Source organism: Gossypium raimondii, chromosome 4, assembly GCF_025698545.1.
Source record: "Gossypium raimondii isolate GPD5lz chromosome 4, ASM2569854v1, whole genome shotgun sequence".
NCBI lineage: Eukaryota > Viridiplantae > Streptophyta > Magnoliopsida > Malvales > Malvaceae > Gossypium > Gossypium raimondii.
In genome coordinates this window covers 41,934,033-41,948,280 of record NC_068568.1, presented here as the reverse complement: position 1 = coordinate 41,948,280, position 14,248 = coordinate 41,934,033, and the positions used below count along the sequence as shown (strand labels likewise).

Below are 14,248 nucleotides of genomic sequence, written 5' to 3'. Positions count from 1 at the left end.
ATAACAAAATTTATAGAGCATTATTGTTTTCTAATGGTCAAATCATTTTTCAAATTATTACGCAATTCATGTGTCGAGAGGATCTTTTGCGTTAGATATTCCACTTTTAATCATTCATGTAGATGATGTTGGACAAAAAACAATGGTTTTTGCTTTGTCTATATAAAAAGTCAAATTCATTTATACTCACAAATCATGTGTGGCTCTATTAGAAATAATCTAATAGACAACTTAGTTATCATATCAATGACATATGTTATAAAAGATATAAATATTTAAGCAAAAATATTGAAGTTGTTGATACTTTAATCTTATTCAAAGTCTTAGATCAAAACAAACATATCATGGAATATATAAAACATAAATTCATTCTTAAATACAAAAAAATGAGCATAATTTTTAACCTTTTTTCATTGAGAATATTGAAATATCAAAATCTTTCAAGCACGCATAGAAAATCACATACATTAGGATTGTTACTTCAACAAGGACATTGTACATCTAGATTACTTGTTTTCCAATGGAATATTGAATATTATTGAACAAGTTCATACCGACAACGTGTTATAAAATAATAATAATGCAAAGAACACAAGAATAATAGATGAGAATAAAGAGAGATTTCTATTGCATTTCTCTTCTTTTCCATCATCATTACAAGTAGTATACATAGGGAGATTAGACTCTTCATTTCTAATACATAAATATGAAATAAATTATAAGAAGATGAAAGGTAAAAATTGATTATAATGAACATTCACTTAATAACATTCATAACATAGGATTGTTTTTATTTTTCGGGTACAAATTGTTTTAATAATTAATGAAAATATTAAGTGTTAAGAGAATGGGCTGGGCTCAAGAAGATAGACATAGTATGCCATGTCCTGGTTTATATACCCACATTAAATTATATCTATCATCTTTGTACCAAAATTGCCCAAAACCAACAAACAAATACGTCAGGTTCTAGATCAGATAATGATGGGATATTGACTGAAAGCTAGTGCTCAAAAAAAGAAGAAGCAATTATTTCTCATTAATCATGCCAAAAAAAAAAAAAGGCCTTTTTCATGAATTATTGCTCATATGTAGAATGCATCCACCATAAAGAAGATTTTATTGGAGTTTTTTAATAATAATAATAACAAAACTTGTGTCTTGAATTCTCATGGCTTCAAGTGCTGCAACCCTTCCATCTAAAATGAAAGCATGGACTTACCTTGAGTACGGAAAATCATCTGATGTTCTGAAACTACAATCCGATGTTGTTGTTCCCCAACCCAGGGATGATCAAGTTCTTCTCCAAGTTGTAGCTGCTGGGATTAACCCCATTGATTTCAAAAGAATGCTTGGAATGTTCAAAAACAGTGATTCCCCTTTACCCGTGAGTCTTCATCATGTTCGACACTTAAATAGAAATGTTTCTGACTTTTTTGTTTTGTTGATGTGAAGATCATTCCAGGGTATGATGTAGCAGGCGTGGTGGTGAAAGTGGGGAGCCAAGTTAAGAAATTCAAGGAAGGGGATCAGGTGTATGGAGATATAAATGAAAAGGCCATGGATCACCCAACGCAATTTGGCACTATAGCTCAATACACTGTTGTTGCAGAGAAGCTGTTGGCTTTAAAACCCAAAAATCTCAGCTTTGTTGAAGCTGCAAGCCTGCCTTTAGTCATTGAGACTGCCTATGAAGGCCTTGAACGATGCCATTTTTCTGCTGGCAAATCTATCCTTGTCTTGGGCGGTGCTGGCGGCGTTGGCACCATGATTATTCAGGTTCTCAATCCGTCTTACTATATTCTTATCCCAAGTCAACTTGAATTAATGTTCATTCTTTTTATCCTGTATTAGCTAGCTAAGCAAGTCTATGGAGCATCCAAAATAGCAGCCACAGCAAGTACCGGGAAACTGGATTTGCTGAAGAGCTTGGGGGCTGATTTGCCTATTGATTACACTAATCAAAACTTTGAAGATCTGCCTGAGAAATTCGATGTAGTATACGATGCAGTCGGTAATATTCGAATACACGATACGATTACATGAGCGTGTTAAAATCTGTATAGTGACATGGATTTTTGGTTTGATTATGGGATGGTAAACAGGGCAATGTGAGAGGGCAGTGAAGGCAGTGAGAGAAGGTGGGGATGTAGTGACAATATATGGAGCGGTAGTTCCACCAGCAACAACATTCATCCTCACATCAAATGGAGCAATTTTAGAGAAATTGGAGCCTTTCTTGGAGAGTGGGAAAGTTAAGCCAATGATTGATCCCAATGGCATATTTCCCTTTTCTGAAACTCCACAAGCCTTTGCTTACCTTGAAACCGGCCGAGTTACCGGGAAAGTGGTCATTTCTATAATCCCATGAACATTATTATTACATCAACATTGTATGAGTCTAGGTTGTGTTATCGGATAATGAATAAAGATTCTAGTTTTTATGTGAGATGCTTGCTCTTTATAAATAAATAAAAACGAGTAGTTTGAATAAACACATCTTTGTTTGTGGTTGATTTCTCTTGGTTAAACTTGTTTGATTAACTTCTGTTATTAGTGATTTATTATGTGTAAAGTTGTAGATTTAGTCTATATTCTTTAAATTGATATTTTTAATCTGTATTTTTTGTTTTTGAAATTTTAGTGTTTATGCGAAAGACACTCGCTAAATTAGTTAATCGACTTTTTTGTGTGAATATATGTGAAAATATCAAGCTAATATGATGTTACAAATATGATAGTATATTTGCTACATCATATTTTAGAAATAGTAGAACTTAATGAATTTAATAACTACCTTTTAGTTGGGTCTAAAATTTCAAAATTAAAAAAATATAGAACTAAAAATGATGAAATTAAATTACATGCATTCAGTCAACAATTTGTGTAAAAATGATCAAATTTGGAGAGTAAAAGTAAAAAAGAAATAGAAAAGTTTAAATTGAAATATTATTTTAGAAAGGTCTCGTTATGGTTTCATTTCTCCTTTTTACTCGTTTAAAGAAGCCATAGTTCTTACTGCCACTTACAAGCTGATTTTTAGTTAGGTTAATTGCTACATCTCAACTAGATTAAGTCCCCTTTAATTAATGAAAATACAGCACTTTGAGTCCCTCCTTATATATCCCCATATCAAAGTCATCACTCTCCAAAATCCCATGCTACAATTTCCATTCAATTCTTTTCACATTATAAATTACTTGCCAATTAATTACCACTTTAGTCCCTCAACTAATTCCACCATAAATTATGCCATTTCAAGATAATTTAAGCATAATGATTCTAGAGTTCACTATTCACTTGAAAAATTTACCATTATCAACACCAGAATTCTGATGATATTACACAGTAAAACAGCTATGGTTATAACAAAAAAAAAATCAAACAATAAACTAATTTTAACTATCTTTAAGCGATTTATAGATGAACTTGTTGGTAACTATAAATAAACTAAATATATATAACTCCGTTGAATTCGTTTAATATATGAAATCTCAAAATTTTGTTGGTTCTAAAAAATAAAAGGTGTTAATAAGGATCCTCTAAATTCAATTTTTAATATAAGCTTTCTTAATTAACTTTTCTGTAAATAAAGTTCATGAGAGAAAAGATGAATTTTGTGTTAACCCAGAAATTCAAAAGTTTCCATTGATGTCTTGGTTAAAAGAAAAGGATAGAATTTTGTTTTAGGGAAAAAGAAAGGTCAACTTGAGAGTAAATTGGGCAATATTTACATTGTTGAGTGTTTGTTCTATTGTGCCATTCTGAATGGTTCATTCACACCTATATATGGCACGGTCCGTTGATGTAACGTGCTAGTGTCACGGGCCAAAGTGCAAAGCCCGTGACCATGGCACAAGAAGCGCCCCATGGAGGTCTATCGATTAGATGGGGAACATTTAGCCCATGAGAACTGGCCCGATTTAGAGAGCTATTGGAGAAGCCTGTCAGATTGAAGCCTGGTTGGCCCGATGATGAAGACAAGACAACTTAGGCTAATTTTAGTAACTAATCTTAGAAGATAGAGAGAATCATATCTTGTAAAGATTAGATTAGATTTGATATGACAAATCTTGTAAATCCCTAAAATCAAGGGATATGGTGAATCTCGTCCGTAAATGTAAATGTATCTTGACCGTCGGTTTTTGGGGAGCTCAACTATAAATAGAGAGCCTTCCCCTCATTTGTACTCATCCATTGTAAGCTGAATTCTTAAGAGTAATAGAATTCTTTGAGCATTTACTCAAACACTTTGTGTGCATTCTTTCTTTGGCTTTCTGTTGTTCACTTGTAGCTTCTTTTGGCACAACCGCTTCCGCTGTACAAATTGGTACCTTGGAGGAGTTCTTAAAAGAATCCTCACTTTTGGGCGTAAAGGCTGACTTAGGCGAATTTGGGACGAACGGATCGCCTAAGATCGCACGGATTGCGAGACGAAAGGTCTAGCCCCGTGACAAGTGGTATTCGAGCCAAGTTTTGAACCAAGTGATATTCGAGTTGGTTCGAAGGCACCGTTGGGATGTTGAAAGAAGTCGTTGGTTAGAGTAAGCCAATGGAGACCCATGGGAGGGCAAGAAAAGGAAGTCGCTCGAGGGACATGCTGACAGCTTTGGAAAATCCAGTGGTTAATCTCAAGGAATCCGTAGGGAACATGAAGGAGATGCTTGAATTGGTCGAGGAACGCACGGATGGGCTGGACTCAATGGAAGAGCAACTTAGAGATTTTATGTTGGATTCTCTCGATGCCAATGGGGAAAAGATGAAGGAATTACTCGAGTCCACTGCGGAAAAGCTGGCAGAAAGGGATGAGAATCTCGAGGATTTGTTGTTAGCCATGAAGAAAGAAATAGAGGAGCTCAAAGGGGAGCTCACGATTTACAAAGTCGCTTTGAGTAATGGGATGTTCTCTTCAAGGCCGAAGTAACAAACAATGGATGTTTCCAAACCGGAGAAGTTTAAGGGTGCACGATCCGCAAGGGATGTGGACAACTTCATGTGGGAAATAAAGTAATACTTCCGAGCGATGGGCATCGAGGATGATGCCATTAAGGTAAACACTGCTTCAATCTATATTACTGATGTAGCTCTCTTGTGGTGGCGTCATAGGTTCACGGATGAGAAACGTGGTGGGAACGCAATTGGGACTTGGGAGGAGTTTCAAAGAGAGTTGAAGAAGTAGTTTTACCCTCAGTTTACTGAGAAAGAGGCTCGAGCAAAGTTGCGTCGTCTCACGCAACAAGGCACTATTTGAGAGTATGTTCGGGCATTTAGCGAGTTGATGCTTCAAATCTCTGACTTGAGCGAGAAAGAAGCGTTCTATTGGTTCAAGGATGGGTTAAAGCTGTGGGCAAAACATGAGTTGCGAAGATAAGGAATTACCGAACTTACTGTAGCCATGGCTGAAGCAGAGTACTTTGTTGAGCTTGGTCCAGCGAGAGACAAGCTCGAGGCGTCTAAGCCCAATGGAAAGGGCAATGGTGAGAGAAACAATGAAGAAGATGAAGAGAGACATAACGATGATGGCAACAGTACCGATAGCACAAGTGGCAATGGGAAACCACGAGATGCGAAGCGGGGATTCGACAACCTAAGGGACAAGAGGAAGAAGATAAAATGCTTCATTTGTCAAGGACCACACATGGCGCGAAAATGTCCGGATAAAGTGATGATTTCGGTAATCAAAAAGAAAGATGAGCCGAAAGAAGATGCGAAGCCTATCGAGGGAAAGACATCGAGAGTCAATTGATGGTGCTCATTCCTAGGAAGAGGAATGGTTGCAAAGGGTTGATGTTTGTGGACATCAATATTGCGGGTCAGAAGTGGAGTGCTCTTATCGATACGGGAGCATTGAGCTTGTTCATATCGGAAAAGGCTGCGAAGAAGCTTGGTCTGTCGATTAGGAAATCGAATAAGAAGATCAAGGTAGTAACTTTCGAGAAAGCCCCAACTGTGGGATTAGTTCGTGATGTGGAACTACAAATCGGCGAATGGAAGAGCAAGGAAGATTTCGAGGTAATCCAATTGGATTATTAAGATTATGTGCTTGGCTTAAACTTCCTTGATAGGATTCAGGCAACTCTGCAACCATGGGCCGATCAAATCCATATTGTCACCGGTCTGCCAACAAAAATGGTTGTACCGGTGCATCGGGATATGAAGGTTAGGACCAAGGTGTTATCGTCAATCCAACTAGTCGAAGATGTTTCGTATGGGAGAAACATTAATTCGTCAGAACGGAATGCTATGAAAGCCCCTTCGGAAGTGTTAGTGGCGCAAGGGATCGATATGAAGCCTGCGGATTCGACTGTGGAGCCGACACTTTTGGGAAAGGTGGGTTGTGCATCGAGCTTCGAGGGAAAAGGAGCGATGCAAAAACAGTCGAGACGAGTAAATGCTGCGAGTAAGGTACATTGAAAACACTCTGATAGTGCTTTGAATTCTAACTTGTTGGCTTGGCAAGGTCGTAGGGGCCCTTTCAAAGTTCATAAGCAATGAGGCCAAAGAATTGTGGGCGGTACGACCCCGAGGTGTGAGAATCAAGGGGATTCCAATGGGAACAAGTCAAAATTGGGGCAAGTAAAAGCGAAGACTTCTTGCTAACAGAATGTACCAACGAGTGCAACAGTTCAAGATAAGAGGCGACGGAAGCCGAGGCATAGGTTCCGAAAGAAGAGACAACCAGATCGCAAGACAAGTCGAGAAGAAGCCGATGCAACAAGAAAGTTTCAAGGTGAATCCAGTCAGCTTCATCCAGAAGTCGCAACGAGGGTGTTGCGAGAATGGGTGGGGGAGAATGTCACGGGCCAAAGTGTAAAGCCCGTGACCATGGCACAAGAAGCGCCCCATAGAGGTCTATCGATTAGATGGGGAACATTTAGCCCATGAGAACTGGCCCGATTTAGAGAGCTATTGGAGAAGCCTGTCAGATTGAAGCCTGGTTGGCCCGATGATGAAGACAAGACAACTTAGGCTAATTTTAGTAACTAATCTTAGAAGATAGAGAGAATCATATCTTGTAAAGATTAGATTAGATTTGATATGACAAATCTTGTAAATCCCTAAAATCAAGGGATATGGTGAATCTCGTCCGTAAATGTAAATGTATCTTGACCGTCGGTTTTGGGGGAGCTCAACTATAAATAGAGAGCCTTCCCCTCATTTGTACTCATCCATTGTAAGCTGAATTCTTAAGAGTAATAGAATTCTTTGAGCATTTACTCAAACACTTTGTGTGCATTCTTTCTTTGGCTTTCTGTTGTTCACTTGTAGCTTCTTTTGGCACAACCGCTTCCGCTGTACAAATTGGTGCCTTGGAGGAGTTCTTAAAAGAATCCTCACTTTTGGGCGTAAAGGCTGACTTAGGCGAGTTTGGGACGAACGGATAGCCTAAGGCCGCACGGATTGTGAGACGAAAGGTCTAGCCCCGTGACACTAGGGATAACTAGGCACCATGCATGGTAACAAGTTATTCCTTCTAAGGGTTACATGTGTCTTAGAGGATTATGGGCGAGCACGGTGAGACAATGCAAGTGGCAGACACTCTCGCCATGTTAGTAGCGAACGAGCTTACGTGTCAACAATCTCTTAACCCAACGATAAGAATATTATGTTGCAGGCATGAGAGCTTAAATTCAATTCTAAGGACCCCTGAAATTAAAATAAAAAGAAAAAGAAAAAGAAAAGAAATTTAAAAGCATGTTGATGATGTAGTGAAGGAAAAGGAGATGATGAGATATGAAAGTGACAGTGTAACAATTATAACTGGTTTTCTTATTTCAGGAACTGCTTCAAACCTTAACTTCTCCAAACAACTATAAACAAATCTGTGTCTACCTTTTAATAAATACTGCTAATATTCTACCCTAAAGTAGAAGCCTTTATTTTCCAATATTCTTTACTTGCCTCTAAAGTTACATGTATATATATAAACTGATCATGAATTTTGACTTAATTCGGATATTTTTACCTTTTTAAAATATAAAAACCTGATAGTGAAAAGGTAAGTGTTAAATATTCTTTGGTAGTTGGGATTTAAATATCATGTGATTAGGGTTCGCCACCCCATTTTCCAGATTGCTTGCTTCTTCTTCTTCTTTTGCAAATAAAATATTAGTTGCTGTTGCCATTGTTGTTTGGGGTTGAAGATGAGACGATTTTACTAGAGTTTAATTCTAGAATAATTATTGTTTTGGTTGGTATATCATTACTAGCCAATAATACCATGATTTGCTAATAAGTCCATTAAAATATACCCTAAACCCAACATAGATGCACCCAAACCCAAGGTTACTGATATTTAAATTAATTATATTAACTAACTAAATGATTGAGCAGCAACAAAACTTTGGTTTCAGCATTCAACATAACATTTGTCTGCCTTATAACTCACTAATCAATATTTGTATGTTTTCAGACTTTGGTCTATTGCTTCTCTTTTGACCCTACCTAATATATATAGCTTTACTATTAATAAAACACTAAAACATCATATGTTAAAATCTTAAATACAATACATATATCATCAAATATCATATTAATCCTACTTATATATAATATTTTTTTATTTGAAGCATTGAATATTGTGAAAATCGAACGTTAATAATGACAATGAATCGTAAAAAGAGAGAGAGAGAGAAAAATAGAACATACAAAATTTTACATGAAAACCCTTTCGGGAAAAAAAAACCACGGGCAGATGAGAAGAAAATTCACTATGTCAACCCCTTATTCTAATCAACATCAAATAGAGAGAGTCAACTTCTGTATGGATTTTACTTGTGCAGCCTATACCGTAAATCCCCTAATCTTGCCACTTGTATTTATTTTAACAAGAATTTGTATTTATTTTATACGGATTTTGTTGTTTGATAAAAGTAAATCTTGATTTTTTGAATAGTTTTAGATAAAAATTAAATATGAGAATATGAATATCTCAATTTTATGAAAAATATTTATTTTAAAAAATAAATTAACTTAAACACAATTTTCAACCCCATTTTAAATTTTAAATGTTGAATTTTTAAATAAAATGAAAAGTATAATTTTGATGAATATAAAGAGTGGGGTTGGGTGATTGATTGTTTTCTATAGTTACTGTTTAGTGTTATACTTGTAGCAGCATTTTGCTTTCGAAATTTTACTTAATAAAAGATTCAATCATTTATTAATACAAATTTGTTATTAGTTTTCAATTCAAAATTAAAATGATCTTATAATTTATGCAGTGATTTTCGTACTCCAAATTATTATTTATGACTAAAACTTAATTTTATTTTCCACAAATAAATTAGTATGATGAGACGCCAGTTTGAATTTTATATTAATTATTTAAAAATTTTAACCGTTTTGCTATTAAATAGAAGTTTATGTATTTTTACAAATTTAAAATTTAGTTTTTTTATATTTTAGTTCTTGAAAACAATATATATTTATTTTCATATCGATTAATATAATTGTTTGTGTATACAATATATCAATGTAAAATGATGCTAATTCGATAATATTATTAGTGATTTGTGAAAATCGAATCAAATTAAAATCTCATTACGTAAATTAAAATTTATGTATAATATTATACAATTGATATATAATTTTAATATTTATCCAAAAAATTAAATTACAGTGTTGGACAAAACAAAACCATCAATATACTATGTAGTAGTTTAATAAATTGCATGTTGTTTTATATGCCTGTCTTCTTTTAATCGAAAAAAATAAAAAGAATAAAAAATGATAATCTATTTGGAATTGATGTGGGCCATGGAAAATTTTATGGGCCCACCAATAATTGGGCTAAACTAGGACCACCTAAGAGATTAAACCAGCAAGAATGAAGCTGGATGTGGCCCACGTGGAATCCTACGCCACTTTAAACTTGCAATCATCTTCTTCCGCGTGTCTCAGAGAAAACAACCTTCCAGTTAAAAAGCCGTTAAGCGCTCCAGTTTTTCAACCGTCTCACATCCCCAAATATTATTCCCAATAATAAATAAATAAAATTATTAATTCTAAAATTAAGAAATAGTATTTTTAAAAAAATAAAAAAAACACCTCCCAATTTGTTAATTTTATTTATAAAATTAAAATACTCCCAACCAAATTAAGAAATAATTAATAAAGACAATGCAGAACACTGTTTATTAATAAAATATATTCTTATTTACATTTTAGATAAATATTAATATAAAAAATATCTAAATAAATAGTATTTAAAAAATAAACTCAATAAATAAAATGTAAAAAAATGGTGGGAGAAAAGTCACATTCTAAATTGCTTCCAAATTCCACCACCTTATAACCCTGCACCAATAAATAAATAAATTATTTACAATAATCTCAAATTTAAATATATGTTTCCCTATTTTACTCCTTTTCCTTTTCATAAAATACCTCATTTCTCCCTCTCTTTTCTAGACTTCAATATATATATAAGGCAACAAACAACGATACATAAATACATGACACCGCCCCATTCCTTCATCGTTATCAACGTCTTCTTCTTCTGTATATAACACCCAGAGAACAAAAAATCAGCATTATAAACTTTGGGTTTTTAAAAAAGAAAAAAGAATTTTGGGTTTTCTTCATTAAACAGAACTAAGTAAGGTATTACTCATTTATCGATTATGGTTATTAAGCATTCAATGTTTTTCTTTTAATCTTTCTATAACTGTTTTTGGTTTAAGTAGTCTTATTTTGAAGTTGAGCATTTGAAATTTTTCGTCATTTTTGCTAAATTTAGTAAATAGTAGAGAATAATGGAGTTGTCTTTGACTTGGCTAGCATTTTCCTTTTGGAGATTATGGAAGAATTTGATATAAGTTTGTACTGATTTTTTTCCTTTAAAATCAGTTTTGCAATGCCTGGATTAGCTATGGATGCAATGAATGGAGAAACTGGAGTTGAAGAACATGACAATGGATTTCACACACCTTATAAGTACAGTTTTGCTCAAGAGAGGTCTCCAAGAAGTGCACTGAGTCCACGAAGTGATTCCCTTGATTTAGCCATTGATGGTGTGGTGGCAACCTCCATTGAGCAGCTTTATCACAATGTTTATGAGATGCAAAGCTCTGATCAATCTCCATCATTGTCTAGTTACGGCTCGTACGGTGAAGAATCGAGGATCGATTCCGAATTACGCCATCTTGTCGGGGATTTCGGTGTTGTTGAAATAACAAAAGAGGTGGTGGTAGCAGAGAAGAAAGAAGAAGACAGTGTTGGTGACTTGAACCTTAAGAAAGAAAATGAGGTTACTGATGAAATGCCTAAGAAGAAAAACAACGACAAGAACCAAACTCAAGGTGCTAAGCATCGTCATCGCTTGCAATTGGATTCCGAAGCATCGGTGAAATCAAGTCCGAAGAGCAAATCATCTCAAGAGAAAACTCCTGTTGAAAAGAGGCATGAGAAGAATGCAAGGAAGCAAAGGAATTTTGGTGCGAAGTTTAACAATGGAACAGGAGATTCTCTAGAGGCAGGGCTAGAGAATCCTGAACTTGGTCCGTTTTTGCTCAAACAGACAAGGAATATGATTTCTTCAGGTGAAAATCCTCGGAAAGCACTTGAATTGGCAATTCGAGCAACAAAATCATTCGAGAAATGTGCAGATGGAAAACCGAGTCTAGAGCTTGTAATGTCTTTGCATGTTCTGGCAGCATTGCATTGTAGCTTAGGCCAATACGATGAGGCCATTCCAGTTCTTGAACGCTCAATCGAAATCCCAGTGATCGAGGATGGCCAAACTCATGCACTTGCTAAATTCGCTGGATGCATGCAACTGGGTGATACTTATGTAATGTTGGGTCAAATTGAGAATTCGATTTTGTGTTATACAGCAGGTTTGGAGATTCAAAGACAAGTTTTGGGAGAAACTGATCCTCGAGTTGGTGAGACGTGTCGATACGTTGCTGAAGCGCATGTGCAAGCGTTGCAATTTGATGAGGCTGAGAGGCTTTGTCAAATGGCTCTTGACATCCATAGGGAGAATGGTGCTCCCGCTTCTATTGAAGAAGCTGCTGATAGGAGACTCATGGGACTCATCTGTGACTCAAAAGGAGATTATGAATCGGCACTTGAGCATTATGTTTTAGCTAGCATGGCAATGGCAGCCAATGGCCGTGAACTCGATGTTGCTTCGATTGATTGTAGCATTGGAGATGCATATTTATCTTTAGCTCGGTTTGATGAGGCAGTTTTTGCCTATCAGAAAGCGCTCACAGTGTTTAAATCTGCTAAAGGAGAGAATCATCCAACAGTTGCTTCAGTTTTCGTTCGTTTGGCTGATTTGTACAATAAGGTAGGAAAGTTAAGGGATTCCAGAACTTATTGCGAAAACGCACTCCGGATTTACGGAAAGCCAAATCCCGGAATCCCCTCAGAAGAGATTGCCAGTGGCCTCATTGACATTGCTGCCATATGCCAATCTATGAATGAATTGGATCAAGCACTCAAATTACTTAAAAAAGCTTTAAGTATTTTCAGTGAAGCCCCAGGGAAGCAAAGCACAATTGCAGGCATTGAGGCACAGATGGGAGTCATGTATTACATGATGGGGAGCTATGCTGACTCCTACAGCACCTTCAAAAGTGCTATCTCAAAGTTTCGAGCTAGCGGAGATAAGAAGTCTGCCTTGTTCGGGATCGCTCTCAATCAAATGGGGCTAGCCTGCGTACAACGATATTCAATAAACGAGGCAGCCGATCTGTTTGAAGAAGCACGAAGCATCTTAGAGAAGGAATATGGTCCTTATCACCCTGATACATTAGGGGTGTATAGCAATCTGGCTGGCACCTATGATGCCATGGGAAGGTAAAACCTAGAAATAACACCTGGATTGATTACATACTCTATCCAACACTCGGACCCGAGTTTGAGTCTCATGTTTCTTTTTTTTTGAAAATTCTATGTTTGGCAGGTTAGATGATGCGATTGAAATTTTGGATTATGTTGTTGACATGAGAGAAGAGAAGCTTGGAACAGCAAATCCGGATGTCATCGATGAGAAAAGAAGGTTGAGTGAATTATTGAAGGAAGCAGGCAAGGTCCGGAGCAGAAAATCAAGAGCATTAGTCACCCTCCTTGACACCACCACTCAAATAATAAATGATGATGGGATTAAGGTATAATAATCCTGTTTATAGGTAAAATACTGTAAAGATTTACATTGTAAAAGAGGATTAAATGGGTTGGTTTATCTGATTCCCAGACACAGATATAAAAGAAACCAGGTTTCAGTAGGGTCAGATGAAGAGAATTTGTATGGTTCCATTGATTATGGAGTTGTTGATATTCCTTTGTAACATCTCTTATTTGTATGTTTCAATCCTTTCAATGAATAAAGTATAAGTTGATATACTATATGTATTTGATTCGGGTATTTCAATTTATTTCTAAGTTTATATCTATATTCGAACTCGAAAGTCACATGGTGGAAGTTGGTTGATTTGAAAGACCAAATTGACCAAAGATAAGTTGCCTTTCAAGCCTTCAAAAATGGCAGTAGGTGGCTTTAGTAAATCAAGGCTATATGGTGAAAGTGAAAGACTTGACTAATCAGCCAAAGTTGAATGGCATTTTTGAACCATCCTTCACCTTCCCTTCGTTATAAGTAATCGAAGGTTAGACTGTTGCACAACACCAAATAAACCATGACATGAGCTGTATCTAAAATTACCAGAATTGGACTAACTTCCCGTTTTGTTTCCAATAGGGGCTGTCCACAGGTTAATTTTACTTGATTTACGATTTAAGTAATTGGCTGATTTAACTTATGAAGAATTCACCAATTGAACTTGCTTACAAGGAACCAAAACCCTAAATCTAACAATCAATTTCACCTAACCTCTAAACTAACATCACAAAAGCATCACAATCTATTTAAGGAAATGAAAATGGCCACCTCTCCTAAATGAAAGCTGGTGGGTCAAATAAAGGACCCAATTGAAATTTGCAGACCAAATGAGTCCTATGTATGCCATCCCACAGCTAATAATGCCTGCCTGCCTGCCTGCATTGAATGCCACATGCTTAATCCTGAAACTGTTAGAATTTGATTCTGAGCAGGGATATGGGTATATGCTCAAAAGAGCATGGTAAGATTTATTTTAATTGTTTTTCCGTACATTTGGAAGACTTTTAGGGTTCTTCTTTCTACGTTCATGTACGTGTCGCATACAAATATTTCAATTAAAATAAGGAGTCGGGGCAACAACCATGTAGGTTGAATTTGAATTCAAACCAGTCATGA

At 36.0% G+C, this 14,248-nt stretch overlaps 2 protein-coding genes across 3 annotated transcripts; both read left to right on the top strand.

The window, feature by feature from the left end:
- Positions 1 to 1,101: 1,101 nt before the first annotated feature.
- LOC105779846 (2-methylene-furan-3-one reductase) lies at positions 1,102 to 2,495 on the top strand. Its single transcript, XM_012603799.2, has 4 exons — positions 1,102 to 1,387; positions 1,456 to 1,779; positions 1,855 to 2,014; positions 2,106 to 2,495. The coding sequence occupies exons 1-4, from the start codon at positions 1,172 to 1,174 to the stop codon at positions 2,369 to 2,371; spliced, it is 966 nt and encodes a 321-aa protein (XP_012459253.1). The 5' UTR covers positions 1,102 to 1,171; the 3' UTR covers positions 2,372 to 2,495.
- Positions 2,496 to 10,442: 7,947 nt separating this feature from the next.
- On the top strand, positions 10,443 to 13,361 carry LOC105779845 (protein KINESIN LIGHT CHAIN-RELATED 2). 2 transcript variants are annotated; one of them, XM_012603796.2, is made up of 3 exons: positions 10,443 to 10,605; positions 10,852 to 12,810; positions 12,917 to 13,361. In XM_012603796.2, the coding sequence occupies exons 2-3, from the start codon at positions 10,859 to 10,861 to the stop codon at positions 13,125 to 13,127; spliced, it is 2,163 nt and encodes a 720-aa protein (XP_012459250.1). In that variant the 5' UTR covers positions 10,443 to 10,605; positions 10,852 to 10,858; the 3' UTR covers positions 13,128 to 13,361. The 2 variants fall into 2 exon arrangements, with proteins under 2 accessions (XP_012459250.1, XP_012459251.1); XM_012603797.2 differs by having other exon boundaries at positions 10,447 to 10,600.
- The last annotated feature ends 887 nt before the right edge of the window (positions 13,362 to 14,248 follow it).

Bases quoted from the DNA above. Each gene is read 5' to 3' on its own strand.
- LOC105779846 (XM_012603799.2), top strand. From the start codon at position 1,172: ATGGCTTCAAGTGCTGCAACCCTTCCATCTAAAATGAAAGCATGGACT. The intron at 1,388-1,455 runs GTGAGTCTTCAT...GTTGATGTGAAG, and splicing joins ACAGTGATTCCCCTTTACCC to ATCATTCCAGGGTATGATGT. The intron at 2,015-2,105 runs GTAATATTCGAA...GATGGTAAACAG, and splicing joins TGTAGTATACGATGCAGTCG to GGCAATGTGAGAGGGCAGTG.
- LOC105779845 (XM_012603796.2), top strand. From the start codon at position 10,859: ATGCCTGGATTAGCTATGGATGCAATGAATGGAGAAACTGGAGTTGAA. The intron at 12,811-12,916 runs GTAAAACCTAGA...TATGTTTGGCAG, and splicing joins ACCTATGATGCCATGGGAAG to GTTAGATGATGCGATTGAAA.